At 47.1% G+C, this 18,080-nt stretch overlaps 1 protein-coding gene across 1 annotated transcript in view; it reads left to right on the forward strand.

Moving 5' to 3' along the window:
* The window catches only part of PRKCH (protein kinase C eta), a 103,419-nt gene extending 85,936 nt beyond the window's left edge, over positions 1-17,483 (forward strand). Inside the window, exons 12-14 of the mRNA XM_088539532.1 lie at positions 348-536; positions 15,179-15,322; positions 16,763-17,483. Of these exons, the coding sequence (XP_088395658.1) occupies positions 348-536; positions 15,179-15,322; positions 16,763-16,909 (480 nt within the window). The 3' untranslated portion in view covers positions 16,910-17,483. The remainder of the gene's footprint in view (positions 1-347; positions 537-15,178; positions 15,323-16,762) is intronic.
* Positions 17,484-18,080: the final 597 nt, after the last annotated feature.

Below are 18,080 nucleotides of genomic sequence, written 5' to 3' on the forward strand. Positions count from 1 at the left end.
TCCACGGGCAAGGAAAAGGGGGCGACAGCCTGCACACCCGTCTGCTTTACAGCTTCAGACACTTAACCAGTTTAGCTGAAATCCCCCTTCTCCCCCTGGCATCTTTTTAAGGGGTTGCCTCCCAGCTGACCCTGTTAGCAGTGGAGCTAGTTCAGCCCTTGTTTGATGAACCTGAGGTACCCATGCATGGACCGTGGGGTTTCCAGCTGGGGATCACGCATGTGCTCTGGCCTGTCCAGTCAGGTTATCAGAGAGAACTTATGCACCAATGTTTCCAGATCCATTTTCTTCCCCCACTCAGTTTAAGAAGTTTCAGGGGTGATGGTTCTTTCTTCTTCCTCCTCTAGATTCTGCAGGAAATGCTTTATGGCCCAGATGTTGACTGGTGGGCCATGGGCGTGCTGCTGTACGAGATGTTGTGTGGCCATGCCCCCTTCGAGGCCGAGAACGAGGACGACCTTTTTGAGGCCATCCTGAATGATGAAGTTGTCTACCCAACGTGGCTGCAGCAGGACGCGGTGGCAATTCTCAAAGCAGTGAGTTTCCCTGGCTGTTTGCATCCCCTGTGCTCTCTGTCCTGACTTTCACCAGCCTGAATCTAGCAAAACAAAATTGCCCTGGGTGGGAACTCAGATGCTGTGGTTGCCTTGACCCTGTCCCTCTTATTACCTTAGGATGAAGTAAGCTTTAAAAAAAAATAATAATAATTCAGCTGCACTTAAGTGTGTCTGCATAGTTAAGTCCAGCCGTCAGTATGTGAGTATGTGTTTGTGTCTGGCTATTCCTGTGTTGACTTCATGATTTACAACATATGGTCATCTTCAGAACAGAACCAGCAGGTAATACACTGTATTTATCAGTAGTTACTATATGATTTCCATGTGACTAGCGTGGTGAAGAAGTGAAGTCCTGATAATCCTTTGTACTGACTGTTGGTAACATCAGCCTTCCCACAGGTATTGCTCTACAGACAGACACACAGCAAATGGGACCGACAGCAAACAGTTTGAGGAGAACTGAGGCTCATTGCAAGGGTTCTGAGGAAGGCTATATTTGGTCCTCGCTCTGCCACATATTTCTGCATTTCCCAGGAGCTCTAAATCTGTGCGCCTTGACCTGTGAAGTGGGAACCAAGCTCTTTCTAATATTTCAGCCTGTGTGTGCACAAATGGTGCCCAGTGCACTGTAGCTCCCTGGCTTTACTGTAGTGAATCAAAAGTGATTGAACAATGAGTGTTTTAACCTACAAATCGGGAGACCAAAGCTGGCTGTTCGGCTACTGGCTTCTTCTTGCCCATGGTCAAGTCAATATCTCTAAGCACTTTTCATAAGAAGAGGGATCAGGACATTTTCTTTCCTTGTAAAACCACCATGAGCAAAGAGCATTTAAGACTGGATGATGCTAAATGCTGTGATAATCGAGGGCCATAACACTTAGATAAGAAATACTTGGATGAGATAGTAATTCACAGCAACTTCTTAAGCAATGACTCAGAGAAATAGGGTAACGAATGACATGGAAAAGAAAGAAGAGAGGATTTTGTTTTGTTTTTAATGAGAACTCTAATCACCCAGCAAGAATATGGAAGTTTTCTGCTGAAGAGTTTCTTCTGGATATGAAGTGATCTATCTGCCCCTCTTTTTCTAAAGGGGCAAAGGATTGCATTTTCAGATCAGAGATTCTGCTCAGGAGCTGCTGCTTGTCATGCTGAAGGTCCTCTTGGGTTTTGGAAATAACCAGCAACACTTTAGAATAAAAAAAAAAAAAAATGAAGTTCAAACTTCATTGCAGCAGTGTGACGTGTAGCTGACGAAACGCAAGTGAAAACAAAATGATGTATCTGAAATTTACTTGTGTAGCTCAAGAGAAAGAGAAGCACTACACTGTTAGGAAATGTACATTAAGGAGAAAAGGCTGACATTTAGAGTGTTTACCGGGAGCCTTCTAACTAACTGATGGGAAGGGAAGCTCTGTTTGAAACTTTGCTGTACTTCCAGTTCTCTAACATTTCTATTTCCTGGGCAGCTGCTACATGGGGGGTGGCTTTTGCATCATGTTTTACAACTCTTGAATTTATTTTGAATGGTAGCAAAGATGATCACTGCTGAGCTGTGTATTTGCAAAACTACTCTGTGGTTTTGCTCAGTAATGTTAGGTATTTTACATATTGGTTTACTTTTTTTTTTTTCCTTCCCCTTTTGTGACTATTTTGTGAAGAAAGACAGTAGGCTTCCTAGTTGCCAGATAAGTAGATTTGTTGTTGCCGTTTATCACAGCCTTCTGATGTTGATGTTCCTTTTCTTAGATGCATGGATAACTGAGATGTGTGACATGGATAACTATCTCAGCAGCTTCTAATCACTACTGTGTTTATCTCCAACACAAACTTTCTGAAGTGTAGTTCTTAACCCACATGATTTCTTGCTGTGTCAGTGAAGCAACAATAGTGCCCTAGAAAACGAGGCCACTCAACCGCTGCAGTGCCAAAAATGTTGTTTTTGTCATGTAATCATCAGGTTATATGGCATGGTAAACCTATGGAAACTCGGAGAATTAAGTCTGGGGTCTTTGCATTGCAAGCTAAGGCTTTAATAACTCACTGTTCTGGCCTCTGACCTTGAACAAGACAAGCGAGAATTCACTTACTAGTTGAGCAGTAGAAAGCTCTGGAACTGAAATCAAGTTCTCCTGCCTGGAAGCTGCAAGTAAGTATTAGAGATTCTTCAGAAATGGATGTATTGAGTTTAGAAAGCACTTGATCAGTCTGCCATGGTGAACACAGTAAACAACCACAATAGGCTTTAGGACCCATTTCATGGCTGTTCTTGGTTTGTTTTGCTTTCATTTACCATAATTGTGCTTCACTAGTTTCCCCTCATCAGTAATCACCTGATTTCTGAGGGCTGCATCCTGTTCATCTTCGCAATTTCCGGATAATAACCAAGATAGGTCTTTAAGACTTCAGTTAGGTCAGCGGGTGTTCCTGGAATGTTTCTGAGCAGTGGTACTGACGGAAGCAGAAATAACCTAGATGCCCTGGGAGATTGTTTAGAAATTAAGACAGAAATATTTGTGCTGTAAGGAAAAAAAAAGTTTTTACCCATTTCCTGTCTTCATGTTTTGTGTCCTTGATGTCTTCTCTCAAGAGCTAGAGGTAGGGCAGACATGAACTGGTGTAAATGGCAGTAGTTTGCTGGAGCTGGTATTCCCAGTGACGGGAAATAGGAAATCCCACCTCTGTACCCTGCATTGCATGAGTACATCGTGCGTTGGGGAATGATAGTCCAGGTCAGGCAGAGACTGTGCTTGAACTGGGGTCTCCGGCTACTCCTGTGAACAAATCTAACCGAGCATGAATTTGCCTGTGGGATTTGGTCTCCTGCATCTTGGGTTATTGGCTCGAATCCCTTTCAGTAAGCCCTGTCTCCTCCTTTAGAAATCCAATTCTTTCTCTTCTGCCTGTAGCTGAAAAGAGTAAAAAAATTGTTCTGAGCAGAATCAACATTTTGCATTGAATGAAAATAAAAAGTACAGAAGAAGAGAGTTACTGCTGAATGGATTCGCACACTTCAGGTCAATCTGTTTTTTGACAGAGCACCCATACTTTAAAACAAACAACAAAGAAGTGTTTCTCTGTAGCCCTGTGCTAATACAGGCACAAGGGGTTTATGCCAGAGGAGCTTTGCCCCAGTGCTGCTGTGTCCCTGCTTGTAAAGGAAATTATTGCAACTGCTGTTTGCTATCAGCTGACACCGTCATCAGCAGCATCTGCTGATGAGGAGACTTTGCAAGAGAAACATTGTGAGCCAGGGAGGCTGCACCGTGTCTTTTGCAGCGAGAGTGGAGCTGGGGTTTCCCTTATTGTGGTGGGTTGGTGTTTTGAAGTTGTAAATTGTCACTAGCAACAAGTGCTCGAGCAAGGAGGGGAGTTTTCCAGCCCCTGGAGGCCTGGGATTCAGTTGAGTCAACAGCAGTAGGAGGTACGATCCCCTCCTGTCCCAAAACAGGTGGTGTCTTGGCCGTGTGTTTCACTCGTCCATGTCTCAATGTCTCTCTTGCATGCAGTCTAGTCACACTCTCTTGCTGAAAGTGGTAGTAAAAATCAGGGCTAACGTTAATGGTATAATGGGATATAAAGTAGCAGGGAAAAATGCAGGGTTTTTCCTTTCCAAGACGTGTTTTGGACAGAGAAGGACTAAGACTGTTTAGTCAAGCCATGGATTGATGATCTGAAGTAGCAATGATTGGCCCAAAGGCTTGGAAACTCACGTGAGAAATGGCAAAATAGATATTTTCAACTTCTGGAGCTCTGAAACAGCCCAGGCCTAGCTGAAGTACTCCTTAAAAATGAGAGAATGGCTGCTCTTCCATGCATTTTGGAGCAAGTGCTATGAGACTGGGCAAAACTGGTTATTGAAAAATAAATACTGGGCAACCGAAGGGGAAGGTGCAGAGGAAATTGGCTGTGGTTGTAGTAGCCTCTGCTTCCAAACAGCGCAGGTGGAACAGCATGGGGTCGTCTAAATGCCCCTGGGGTAGCGTGGAGAGTGAGGTGGCAGAAGGGAGGAGGTGGAGGGTGACAGCAAAATGACTTTTGTATCTCAGGGGAAATGGTGATGTCAGCGCGCAGTGCAGAGGATGCAGGAGAAAAGCTTGAAGTTACTCTGGTTTTCTAGAGAACAACAGGCTGGAAGTGACGCTGACTCACAAGGCGAATGCTCTGGGTTAGTGAACTCTCTGCTTCAGCCACTTCCCCTGTCAGGCTCACCTGGTTCCCTCCGAGCCCAGCACGGGGCTATTAAAGTCCTACTCCCTGGTGCTCCTTTATGCTTTGCTCTTTCAGACCTGCCTAACCCCCTGCTTTGTGTTTCCAGGTTCATAACAAAGGGCTGGAGAGTGTCTGCAAATTAGTGCTGCAAACATCAGCCAGCTGAAGAGCGAAGCCTCAAGGGCTGTTAGAAGCAGGGTCTGGCTCCCATGGCCCTTGTTTTATGGGCTCAGCCCTGGGGTGGGAACACAAGCCCAGGGAGTTGGGATTTTCTTCCTGGCTTGTGCCCCTAGTTGGGAGGGAGCTCAGGAGCAGCAGGAGGAAACGGGTTATATACGTCAGGTCTTGAAGTTCACCCCCCTTGGACACATGGCAGCCCAGAAGGCTGATCTAGAAGTCAAAAAAGCCCTTATCCAGAAGAAACAGCCCCTCTCTGCAAGCCTGAAAGACTGCAGCCAAGAAATGGGGGCTTTTCCACTAATCTCTTAGTTCTGTGGTTAGAGCAGTTGGTGATGCTCAACACCAAGCCCTGGCAGCGTAACCTATTCCTGCTTGCTGTGAGGCAGCACCCAGGAATTTTTCTGGAGAGCAAAGAATGCTCAGGAATGTTGCAATGCAGAGGGCAGTGGCTTAATTTCCACTCAGAGAGAGGTGCTGAGGAACTTATCCAGCAGCTTAGCCAGTGTTCATCTTGTTAATTAAAAAAAGCCTTTCTGAACTTTCTGCAGAAGTTTGTCCTTCCTTTCCAGCCCAGAGAGCGGCTGTGAAGCTGCCTTAGTGAGTTCTAGAAAATGCTTTGTGGTCCTTGGGCTATTTGTGGAAAGTGCATCCTCTTCGAACAGCTGTGTCAGAAGTTAATGAAAGGAGCATTTAACGAAATTCATGTGTAGAAATATGTTAGTGACAGGAGGAAAAATGTGTCTGTATGCTAGAGTTTTCTTCCCTAAATTTGCAGGTAGTACTGGGTGAGGAAGAACAAAATCCAAAAGGTTCTCTTTTCCAACCCTCCTTTCCCTGGAAATGGGAAATTCTGAGTTCCTCAGCATTAAATCTACAAATTCCAAAGGAGTACTAGTTGAGGGTGGATATTTCCAGTCATTCCAAAGGAATTTTGAAGAACTCTTGTTATCCTGTGGGCTCAGGTCACAGTGCAGCTCAGTCTGGTCAGATATGGCTTAATATCTTGACCAGAAAGCACCTGGAGACTCAAGCTCTGCTGCATGAGCATCCTGTAGCAGACTGGCAAGAAAGAGGTTTGGAGATACTGAAAATGAATTCCTGCAAGGCCCAGCTGCGGGACAGAAAGCAAAGTGAACATGGACTGCCCTGCAGGAGCAATAAACCACTCGAGGAGAGGATCCTGCTAGGTGTCTGCAGCCTCCCTGCACGCCGTAGCAGGCAGCGCGTGACTCCAGATACCTCGACCGTGCTCTGCTCGGCACATCCCGGCGCAACACGTTTATCCTTCCTCTTGCTCTTCCCCCTCACCTTCTCCCCAAATCCCAGGCAGTCAGTTTGGCCACTGTGTGAGCTGGACGAATCTCCCGTGTTTGTGCTCTCCAGTTGACTCCTAAATCCCTGGGAGAGGTGAAAAAAGGCAGCAGATGCCCTTGGGGTGCAGTTGCCTACACTGCTTGTACGTCGCTCCACACGACGTGTGTGCCTCTCCTTCGCCCTGGTATCCTACAGAGCTGGGACCACTTCCTACATACCCGTTACAAACAGATTATCTGCCTTTTTCTGTTTCACATGCAGCGCTGGGAGAGCCCAAGTGAACTTGGTTTTGAATGAACCAGATGCCAGGAGTATTTTTTAGAAAAAGATTAAAAAGAAAGGGAACAACACAGTGGTGGACCTACTGAAATCAAAGAGGGAATCTACATGAGCTCAAAGCTATAGTTCATCCTCAGAGCTGTAGAGCCTTCCTAACAAAAGCAGATATTAAAAATGCCTTCAAATATACCAGTAAAATATTCTCTTTGGCATCTCTTCAGAGCTGGCATCCTCCATAAATCCTCTTTCACAGTTTAAGTTTTAGCTGTCCGAGTCAGGCAGATATGTGAATCTCTCTGAGAATCTCTCTCCTAGATCTGTGTAAACATCTTCTCTTTGTTTTATTTATCAGAAATGCTTTCATCTTGCATTTCCTGGTTGGTTCTGGAGCGTGTGCAGCAAAAGCAGGACTCTGGAGCCTGTCATTTCATGACTGAGACACGGTTCTGCAGTTTAAGTGTTGTTGCCTCTCAGCCGTTCTTGCCATACCCCCTGTTCCGCTGTGGTTGAGCTACAAGGCTGTGCTCCACCGCACATGGCCTTATCGCTCTCATCTGAGCCTGTGTATCCCGTTGGGTAACGCGTTGTCTCCTACTCCTTCCCTTACAGTTCTCGAAAAGCAGACACCTTTGCCCGGTTATTTTAATCTTTTCTATCAATTGGTCACAGCCCCTTCTGATGTGTTTCTCCTCCCCACAGAAAGAGCTAGGTGCTTCACAGTAATTCACTGTGAAAGAAAACCAATGCCTTCATTGTGCCAGCTGGCTTTCTTTCGCTTTTTGTTCCTGCTTTTAGGTGCTTAGGAGGAAGCAATTCCTGTGGCTGAGCCTCTAGCTTAAGACTTTGTGGCCTGGGCTCGCTTCTCAGTTCTGCCACAGATGAACATTGTGATTATAGACTCCTAAAGGCATCTTGGTGAAGTTCATTAAACTCGGATCTTGGGGGGAAGCCCAGAATTCCCTTGAGAAGCTGGGTTTGATCTAGAAATGGGAAGAACCATTCTCCTTTTGCAGCAGGGAAGGTCTCTTGGTGTGCAGTCTGCAGGGTAGTGCTGTGGTGCCTCCAATTGGGAGGTCTCAGCACCTCTGCAGGAGTCATAAATCTCTGATTGCTCAAACTCTTTAGAGCTTTAGGTCCTTCTCAGCCACTTGTCCTTCCATTTTGGGCCCTTCTGACCTGTTATATCTTTTTCCAAACTTCAAAGTTAAAAGAATTGAACTACCACCAAGGTCATGGAAAAACTCCTTTGAAGTTCTGTGATTTGTTTTCCCCCCATCGGCCTTTACAGGATTGTCCGGGGCACTTGAGTTCCCTTTGGACTTGACCTATGCAAATAGGCCACCCAGGGTGGTGTGATGGACTCCCCACTCCTCTTGACAAATATATCAGAAAAGGATTAATTGTTTTCCCATGAAACCCTAGGGAGAATCTTGCACTAGTTAAAAAGAGATTAGGACCATGCCCCTATTTTCTGTTAATGCATGTGATGCTTATTCTGTCTCCATGTTTTAGCTAGTCTGATTGATATATTGATGCAGTGAGTGACCTGCCTATCCCCATCTTGTAACTGCAGTCCCACTGGGGCATTTTAAAAGCAACAGCCTGATTTTGAAAGTGTCTGAGGGGCCCTTGCAGCTGGTGACCCATGTGGGACCAGGGGTGGGCTGTTCAGTGCTGAGAACACACACATCTCGAGGCACATCTTGACCAAAATCTGTATCAGATAATCCAGTGATCTCAGGGTTTTTTTTTATTATTATTATTTGTTTGTTATTATTTGTTGGAAGAATAGTTAGAAGTATCTAAAATCACTAGCTGCCTTAAGGGAACAAAGTGTTTGAAAATTTTGTTTGAAGTGTTTGAAAATTTTGGCCTTTCGTTCTGCTTTACTGAGATAAATAAGGTGGGGGAAAGCAGAGAAACAGGCAGGTGCCACTACAGCAAGTGAGTTTGTAGCTAGTCAAACCATACTTAATTTCCATAGTTTGGGCCAAGTTCTCTGCTGGTGGAAGTCAGCAAAGTGCCATCAGTTTACACCAGGGAATTTGGAGCCAGATGTTTCTATCCCTCCTGTGAATTCCACTGTCTGACTTGCTTTATCTGCTGGTCGCTCTTGCTCAGCAGCCTTTGCACTACAGCCAACCCCTCTGGTTCACGCGGGCTTCGACGGGGCAGCACCAAGCAGCCACCTCTGCGCTGGCAAGAGAGAGATCAAATTCATCTGCTTGGTGTCTACTACAGCGCTGGCAAGAGAGAGATCAAATTCATCTGCTTAATATCTACTACAGTGACGTTTTGTCCTGCTTGCCCCTGGCTCGCACGTTACGCGTGTGATTCCGGTCATGCTTGGTGCTATAGCCAAGCTTTGAGGGGCAGGGTTGAAAAACGGATTCTTTTACCTCCCTTGCCATTCCCCTCCACTTTTTTTTTTTTTTTTTTTTTTTTTTTTAAATCTGGAAGTTGAAATAGCGGAGGTTTCGCACACACATACACACTTTTAAAAAGCTTTCAGGACGCTCTTGTTCTCCTGAGCTTGGCCCTTCTCGTGGCCGTGGGCGATGGCGCGGGAGCTCGCTCTTGGAGCAGGCAGAGGTGCACTGAGGTGACAGCTCCGCCAGTCCAGGCAACGTGCTCGTGGGTCTGAACCTTGCCTTGCCTTTTCCTGAGAGCTAGACACCCTTGCAAGCACCACCCTGGGCAGAGTCTTCTCCAGGGCGATGGGCTCCTTCCCAAGACAGCAGAAGACAAGACAGGCCAAAAGGAGCAGATTATTTTTTTTAGAAAAGGAAAAAAAAAAGCTTCTATGCTGTGCAAATGCCTCCAGTCATTAAAAATAATACAATTGTGAACAAATGGAGCCATAGAGGCATCTTTCTCCCCCTTTTTGAGGGCAGATGGAGGGTAATGCAACATTGTTCTGCTGGTTTGTTGGCCTTACATAATAGATGCCCGAGCTGTTTCCAGCAACTCTAGTGTTCAGTCAAGAGATTCATGGAGGGAAGCCTTAATTAGAATAATTGCTCTATTTATATAACGATTCCCTTTTGTCTGAGATCAAACAGATCTTTGAGAAATCTTATTTCCTTCAGAGTTAATTCCTGCCCTGTTAGTCTAGCTCGTGAATCTTAATGAACGCGAGTGTGTTGGGTATCTCCCCATCTCCCCCCTCTCCCTCATTACACAAGGGACACTGTGGGGCTGTTGAGTCTTCTGTGCTGCTGCCTTCCCCTTTGGTGCATCTCTCATGTTGCTAGCAACAGGCAGGAAATGTTAATTCCGTACACAGGAAATCTTGCTTTCCTTGGAAGATTTGGGGTTGGCAGTTGTATTTGCGTAATCCTGAAGAGCGGTCCTTGGAGGAAGAGCGAAGCTGTGAGGAAGAAGAGGTGGGACTGAAGATCTGCTGTCGCCAGGTTGCCCCTGTGCCTCAGGCAAAGCAAGGTGATGAACTCCTCTGTAGGATGGGGACATCCAGCCCTCTCTGTCTATGGGCTTGTGTTTGAAGGATGAGCACTCGGGGTTACATCCTACAGGCTGGATGCACCCTGCCCGATGCAACAGGGTCTTGCTGGGAGCTGAGCCATCTAATACACTCTTTAATGCAAGAAATGCAAGAAAAAAACCCAATTCCTTCCTCTTTAAGATGGCTGAAAATATGAGGGAGCTGACTGAGCAGAAAGTTTTATTTCCCCTCCTTTCTGAAGTGATTTTTTTTTTTTATTGGAAAGGTCTGGTTTGTTTGTTTCCCTTGAACACAATGTAATTTTAGGTAATCACTTCACAGTGACATTACTCATGAGTGATGAGGCAATACAGTGAGATAACATGTAAACCTAGCAGGGAGGGCAATGTTGACCAAAGGGTGAACTCATAAATTCAAGGAAGTAATATAACTGGATATAACTGTTTTGTGCTAACATCTCCTCAGACTTCCAAGCCATCAGGCTTGCTTGGACACTGTGCCCCCCAGAAGGCCCTCGTGGGCTCCCCGGGCAGGCTGGAGAGCTGGAGCCCTTCCCTGCGCCGTGACCGTGGGTCCCGGGAGGACGTGCCCGGGTCCCCTTCGCCACTGCGACGTCTCCTCAGCCCCGGTACCTGCTGCCGCCCGGGCTCCGCACGGTGACGCAGGTTTTTTCCAGCCGTTGGCCCTGTTACTTCTGCATTTTTTCCTTGTAACTTCACTGGGCCTCTGCAGACTGCTCTCCAGCTCCTCATTTCTTGCCCTGGCTTGCTGCGTTTTCTTGCAGTCGATGTTTTCCAGTGATCTCATGCAGTCATGTTTCTGGCTAATCCCGCTGCTGCTTTTGGCTGGGCTGCTGCTGCGAAGGTCAGTTGAGGGCAGCAGGAGCCTCGCTTGACTTTACAGTGCAGCAAACCTGGGTAGCCTGTGGGGGCCCTGCCTGCGTGTGCTCCCCCCACGGGGGAGGCTCTTCCCACTGGGAGGGACAGAATTCCCTGCGCTTGGATGTGATTGTGGAGGAAGAGGGCTTGATGGCCTGGCCTGCTTTAAGATAGATAACCCGGCCCTTGGTTTTGCAGGGAGGCATTTGGATGACTGGAGTGTTTCCTTTTGCTCAGGATCACCTCTACTTTGCTTCGTTGTTTTTTTGGGGTTATTTTCTGTGCGTGTCTTCACTGTGTTCTGCGTGCCAAGGTGTGAGATTCATGGCTGCACTTTGGATTTTCATGCAAACTTAGAGATACTGCATAAACATTAAGAGATGACATTTTTGCCATGAAGACTTTTAGAACTCTTTTTTTTTCCTGAACATCATCTTTCCTCACCTGCAAAACTCCTGGCAAGCTGTGCTTGGAATGACGCTTACGTTGTCCAACCTGCGTCTAGATGCAAAGCCAGAGTCTAACGCCAGCCTTAACTCTGGATGACAGTAGATGACACCACCTTCAGATGACCCCCTGTTATAATGAAGAAATGAGAGGGAGAGAGAAGGGGTTCATGGACTTTTAAGTCTTTAACAGGTCACAATAGTCTTTATTTTTATTATTTTTTTTAATATTGCACAGCACAAACTTTATAATTGTGTTCATTTCTTTGTCAAGACAATAATTTTGGGTATATTCAAACAAGACGGTGTCAGCATACTCATCTGAATAAGAACTGACTTCAAAAATTCTGCCTTTTATTTTTACTTACCTCATACAGTAAGTATTTAATACAATTAGAAACAGTAAGTATCTAATTTCTCAGAATATCAATACAATCTCAGCTGGAGTCGTGGTTCACACACTTGGATTTCTACCCAATTGCCAAATAAAGACTGCAGTCGTTTCCCAGAGGAGGCACCCTGACCATCAGCAGGCTGTGGCAGACCTTTCCAGAATTCACCAGGATGTATTTTGGGTGAAGGAAGAGCAGCAATGAGTAATCTCACAATTTCTGTCACAGCCTGTGGATACGGGCACGTATTTCCCATGCTCTGACATTTAAAGCCAACGTTTTCACTGCCAGTTCCCATGCACTGGTGCAATCAGGAGGTCTTGGTGCCGTGTACATTTATCAGGGATGGGCTCTGACAATAAGAGACCATCCTTTGAAATTATATCCCACTCTTTGCTGAAGCAGAATGCTATGAATTAGACTCCCATGAAAGGGAAGCCTCCTCCCACTGCTTTGGTACTCTTTTTTAGAATGTGTGATTTATATTCATATTTAAGACTTTGTTAGCCTACTCCAGGGGTTTGCCATTTTGAAAAACAACCTATTAGGGGTTTAGAGAAAACTGGTCAAAGAAGTGGTTTGTGTTGCAGGTGGGTCACTCCAGCCCTTGGTACCTTTGTCTTTCAGTGCCCCGTTTTTATAGATGAAGGCAGGCGGGCAGCAGCCTGCAGGAGACCTTGGGGACGGTGCTCCTTGATCAGGCACCCCATCACTCAGCTCCCTTCTGAGGTCAGGAGTAATTCAGAGGATTTTTGTGACAGCCCATCATCACTCTCAGCAATAACATTTGCTGCTTCTGCAGCCAGCTTGGAGTATGAATTTGAAGCATCGCTCTTCTCCTGGCACCTTTGGGCATCAAATGTGAGCTAGATACTGCCTGGGGTTACCCAGTGCCTGGTGGCAACTGAGGTTTCTCAAAGAGCAAGTCCAATGCACAAATGAGAGCCAACTGATAGAACTGGAGCAGTCATTTTGTTCTGACTGGCTGTTGAGAGCCCGAAACAGCCCACCTTGAGGGACGGCCTTGGCTAATCCTCTCTGTCCTGACAAAACACAGGCAGGAATGCATTTAGGTTGGCTCTGTCAGCTGCTTTGGGTGCCTTCGCTTGGTGCAACTTTGGCATCATGTTAAACAAAACAAGCAAAGAGGAATGTGAACATGCTCTTATTTCCCAGGGCTCTGGACTGGTCTAGGGAATGAGCAGTCTGATTTGGATTTTTAGTCTTATATGGCTTGAGCATGAACAGGTGCCTGAACAGGGTATGTTACCAACCATTTCCAGAGGTTGGTTTTTTCCCTGCATTTAGCAGAGGTTTCCTGGTGTAAAGGAGGTCAGGAGACAGGAGCTTGTTCCCAGTTCTTTCTCTCTTCTTCTTGTCTTGTGTTCTTAGACTGTTTTGGTGTCTACCACTCCCAGCACCAAGGAGCTCTGATCTTGTTCAACCTTTCTAAGTGTTCCAGCAATGCAAAGGAGAATTGAGGTGAGGTTCAGATACCCATCTGTAGGGCCAAAGTAGCCAGGCAGGCTGCTGCCCTCATTTCTAGAGAAAGACTGTGTTACCAGAACATTTCTGGCCTGTTTTACAAACCAAAGAGGTTCATATAAGACTTGTAAAGGCTTGTTTGATCTCTGAGTGGTATTTGGCTTGGCCCATTTCTGGTTTGGAAACCGAGTGGTTGTCTGGGGATCAGAATCTCAGAGAAATCTCTGGGCAGAGTCTCTTGGGAAAGAAGCTCTGTTTGGGTTCTGCAGGTTGAAGAGTGTCAGGAGACACAGGAAAGTGTCTTAGTCCTTTGGGCCAGCTCTGGAGATTCTGCGTGACTGATGGGTCAGAGAGAGCACGTGAAGATCTCGGCCAGAGATCCCATGTTGGCTTTTCTCCTGTCTTGGTGGCTGCTCTTGTGGATCTGGATTCACTCTGCAGCACTTTCTATGGGAATCCAGTGGCAGTGCAAATCCTGAGAGAGGCCAGGGGAGAGCTGGGTTTTTGGGCCAGTGTCAGCAGAGTCTGCGGTCCTGTGAGGCCTGCTTGCTGCAGTTGCCTCCTCTGCTTTGCCTCTGAAGCCCCCTCTGTACAACAGAAGTGGTGAGAACTTCCTAAAATAAACCTAGCGACCTTCCCTTTTCTTCTCCCCATCATCTTAGGAATGACTAGGCCTTTTATCCCCTTCTCCTAAGGAAAAGTCTAACTGCTGAAAAAGCTCCTGCAGTCAGAATCAAGTTGGTTTCTCCCTGCACCTCCCCTCATTTTAGTGTCCATATTGCTGAGACGGAGCAGCCTTGGCCGTGCCCGAAACACTGACCGATTGTCTGGTTTGGCTGGCTCGGCTCTTTGCTCAACACAATCTCTTTCATCTCCGAAGAAATCGTCTGGACACCTCCTCCAGAGCGGAGCTTGCTTTCTGCTGCTGTTTCATTCAGCAAATAAAAGCTGCTATTTTCCCAGTTTCAACATCACCTGATTTCTCTAATGAATTAGGAATACTGGAGGGGAGGGAGAAGTTTGAAGTTTTTTTCTTGGTGTTTAAAAGGCTATAATCCTAAATTAATAAAGTTTAGAGTTTTTTTTTCTGGGTGTTTGAAGAGCTATAATCCTAAATTAACAAAGTGTGGAGTTTTTTTTTCTTGGTGTTTGAAGGGCTATAATTAACAAACAGCCAAGTTCTGCTGCCTGGGGAGAGGATCCCCCTCCTCCTGCACCGAGCCCTGTGCCCCTTAGAAATGCCTGCAGCGCCCGTTGAATCGCTCTTGCCAGGCCCCAGGGGCGCCCGCCGAGGCCCTCCTGCACCGAGGTGATGATCTGTGGCTTTTCTGCTCTCTCTCTAGCAACCCCAGGGCCTTTGGCTGAAGCAGGAGCTTTCCTTTCTCTAGCAGCGGAGCAGAAGCGTTACCAGAACAAATGCTCTCGCAGAGTTTCTCCAAACAGAGGAGAGTCACCTGGAGGGACTCCTGCTCCAGGAGCCAGTGCCTTGTTCCTTCGCTGCTCGCTGCGGTGGCAGGAGGCAGGCACAGGATTCTGGCTTCCCTTCCACAGGCTGAGGTTTAGGAAAAACACAGCGCGAGACTCGCTCGGCTCCAGAGCCTGGCTGGCTGGCGAGCAGCGTTTGAGAGGGAACTAATATTCCTGAGAAATTAAGGCATAAACAAATAGCCCTCCCAAAGCACCGCGCAACATTTATAATGTTGCAAACGATGCACTTCGACTTTCCTCTGTTATTGTGTTAACTGAGCATCTGACAAAATAAAAGGCACCAGGGAGAAATCCGGCCAGGCTTCCTCCTCTAGAGAATGAGTCAAGTTCCTTGCATGCGGTTCCAGCACAGCGAAATTGAGAAGTCTGGCCAGCAAGTGGGTTCAACAGGAAAGCTGAGGACAAGCTTTTGTGCGCCGGCTAATGGGTCCTCCTCCCCTGCCCTGCCGGATGGGAGGAAACCCAAGCCCTTTTTGTCTTGCAGTTCATGACGAAGAACCCCAACATGCGGCTGGGCAGCGTGGCGCTGGGCGGCGAGGGCGCGATCCTGCGGCACCCCTACTTCAAAGAGCTCGACTGGGACCTGCTCAACCAGCGGCAGATGGAGCCTCCGTTCAGGCCCCGCATCGTACGTGGCAAGGAGGGGGGCCCCGCTGCTTCTGCTGGGTTCCCTCAGCACGGTTATTCCCAGGAGGCGGGAAGGGACGTGGAGGAAGGGCAGCCTTGGCTCTAAAGCTGTGGCCTGGCACCCAGGCGGTGAGGTCTGTGGTCCTGGCGAGGCTGCGGGCTGCCCGTGTGATGTGGTGCAGGTGGCTCTCTCCCTCCATGCTGGGTTTTCAAAGGCAGCTCCATACCCAATGGTGCAGGTTTGCAAAAGGAGCTGCAGGCAATGAGGCACCTGACTACCCTTTGCCTTGAATATTAAGCATGGTAAGCAATATTTATTCTGCTCACTCCACCCATCTAGTCAGCAACTGGCTCTTTTTGGTTCGTCTGTATGTGCACAGCTCCCAGGACTATGTTTCCTGCTCAGGCCACTGCAGCCAAGTGGTCCAAATAGCAGCCAGTGCTGCAGAGGACACAGCACTGCCCCGTTCCCAGGGGCACTCTGCATCGGAGGACGCTCTGTGCTGTGACCATGTCCTGCTCCCCATGGAGAGGCTTTCCTAGCTCATCTCTGTGGTCTTCCTGCCTCTGAAATTCTCGGTGGGAAAGGCCCGAGTGGCGTTGCCTCATGCTGTGGCTGCTCTGCAAGCTCTCAGTGGTGGTGGGCGACCCAGTCCTGCCTCCTGGAGCTCAGTGGGTGCAGGATTAGCTCAGTGCAGGATTAGGCACCCAGCGCAGCTCCCACAGCTCACACTCAGGCTCTTGAGTTTTTTCCTTGATGCGAATCAAAGGGACCTCCCTCATTTCCCCATGAACTCGGCAGGAGCTGGGAGCATTAGACTTTGGTGTCAGTGAAGCATCTCCTCCTGCATGCTGGAAAAACACACGCTTGGTCCCAATGTGCCGCACGCCCGGGTTGTGTGTGTGCACCGTAAACAGTCCCACTCATACCGCGCAGCGAGGAATCCAGCACCCGCAGGCAAAGTTTGTCTTCCCAGGAATTCGCTATTGGCAAGTTTAATGGGAGCATGTCCCCAAGGAAGCCGGCTGAGATGCTCTGCAGCAAGGCAGGACGGTGTGGAGACGCTCACCGGGGACACTGCTGGTAACGACCTCGAATGGTCGGGTCTGGGCTGGCCTTTGAGCAGCAGAACTGACTCATGGGCCCTGGGCTGCCACGTCCAGGCAGATCACGCTTCAGAGGTGGTGTCCATTAAATTGGAGAGGAATTTGTCTGCAGAAAGCCTGTGGAGGCTTTAAAAGGCTTTATCCTGTGAGAGGCTCGGTGGGGGCGTACAGATTCTCCCAGGCCAGCCCAAGGGAAACTTGGCAGTAAGTTCAACCCAGGTTTTGAAGGTAACTCTTCATTGCAATAAAGATCCAGGATAAAGTTGCAGAGTGAGTACCAAGTGGCTGATGCAGGCTTTTGATATCTCTTTCCTTTGTCTTTTCTGCTTGACAGAAATCCAAAGATGACGTGAGCAACTTTGATCCAGATTTTATAAAAGAGGAGCCCATTCTGACTCCCATTGAAGAAGGAATCCTTCCGATGATAAACCAGGATGAATTTAGAAACTTTTCATTCACAGGCCCCGAATTGCCGCAATAGCCATGACTCTGAGGACGTGCTGCTGGCAGGACTGGGGGGAAATGAAATGAAAACCAGGTTTACCAGGAATTTCATTCTCAAGGAGTAACAGTGCACTGACTTTACATTATGCAGGAGCACCACTGTCAACGTTAACCTTAATGTGAAATTGAAACCTTCCTGTGTTTGTAGGATTTGCACAGCTCTTGGATCAAATATTGACAGGGCTGGAACAAACACGATTTTGTAAATAGCTGATGCAGACAGAGAGATGAATGTTGAGCTAGTTGGCTCAGCCTGAATGTCGTTGCTTGCAGCTTGCAGTGGATTCAAGGAGTCAGCGTGAGCATGAAACAAGTGTCTTGCAGCTCTGAGCCAAACAGATTTGTTGTAATACTGATCGTTTGCAAGACTGTTTTGTGGAATCCCAGCACTGCCCAGCGTTTTGGAGCCATGATCCAGCATCCCATGGCCTCACTGAACCAGATGTTCCTTGCGACTTTACCTGTTCCTCAAGTATTTATTTCTTTCCAGAGGTCGAATGGCTCTTTGTCACTGGTTTGGGTTTCCATGTGAACTATTTCATTGTGCTGACTAGCAGAAGGAAAAAAAAAAACAACAAATGCCATGTGTCCCGCACAGATTTTTCCAGATCGAAGGGAAGTCGCATACCTGTTGTGTTTTGCTGTTCGTGCGATATGAAACGTTTTAGTGTTTGCATTCTGTGAAATGCCTTTTTACATCATGCATCTTCAATGCTCCTTTCTTTGCCTCCCAGCTGTTTTCAACTATAATATAACTTGTAAAACCTTATTGTTTATTTAGGCCCATTCTATTTAATTATGCTATACAAAGCCCCTTTTGTGGGTTTAGTGCCTCATTAAAATTTTGATCCAAAGTAGTATTGCTTAAATTATTTGTAGCATTGTTGTGATAGGAACCACAGAGCTGGCAAGCAGCTTGAAAACAGAATTGCCAACCAATAACAACACACGAGGACAACTTTCTCCCATGAGAAGAATAAACCTTATCTAAGAAACCGAGTCACTTAGTTTGGTTTGGCTTTAAGAGCCTATTACTCACATGGCACTTCTTATCAGTTGTAGCCTCAAGCATCTGTCCCAGGCAGCCTGAGACAGTTTTTAATGCAGTTTATAGAAACCAGACACTAAGTCATGTGCTTTCCTAGGCC

Source organism: Tinamus guttatus, unplaced genomic scaffold (assembly GCF_059628265.1).
Source record: "Tinamus guttatus ecotype Peru unplaced genomic scaffold, ASM5962826v1 Tinamus_guttatus_pri_ptg000048l, whole genome shotgun sequence".
In the NCBI taxonomy this organism is placed as follows: Eukaryota; Metazoa; Chordata; class Aves; order Tinamiformes; family Tinamidae; genus Tinamus; species Tinamus guttatus.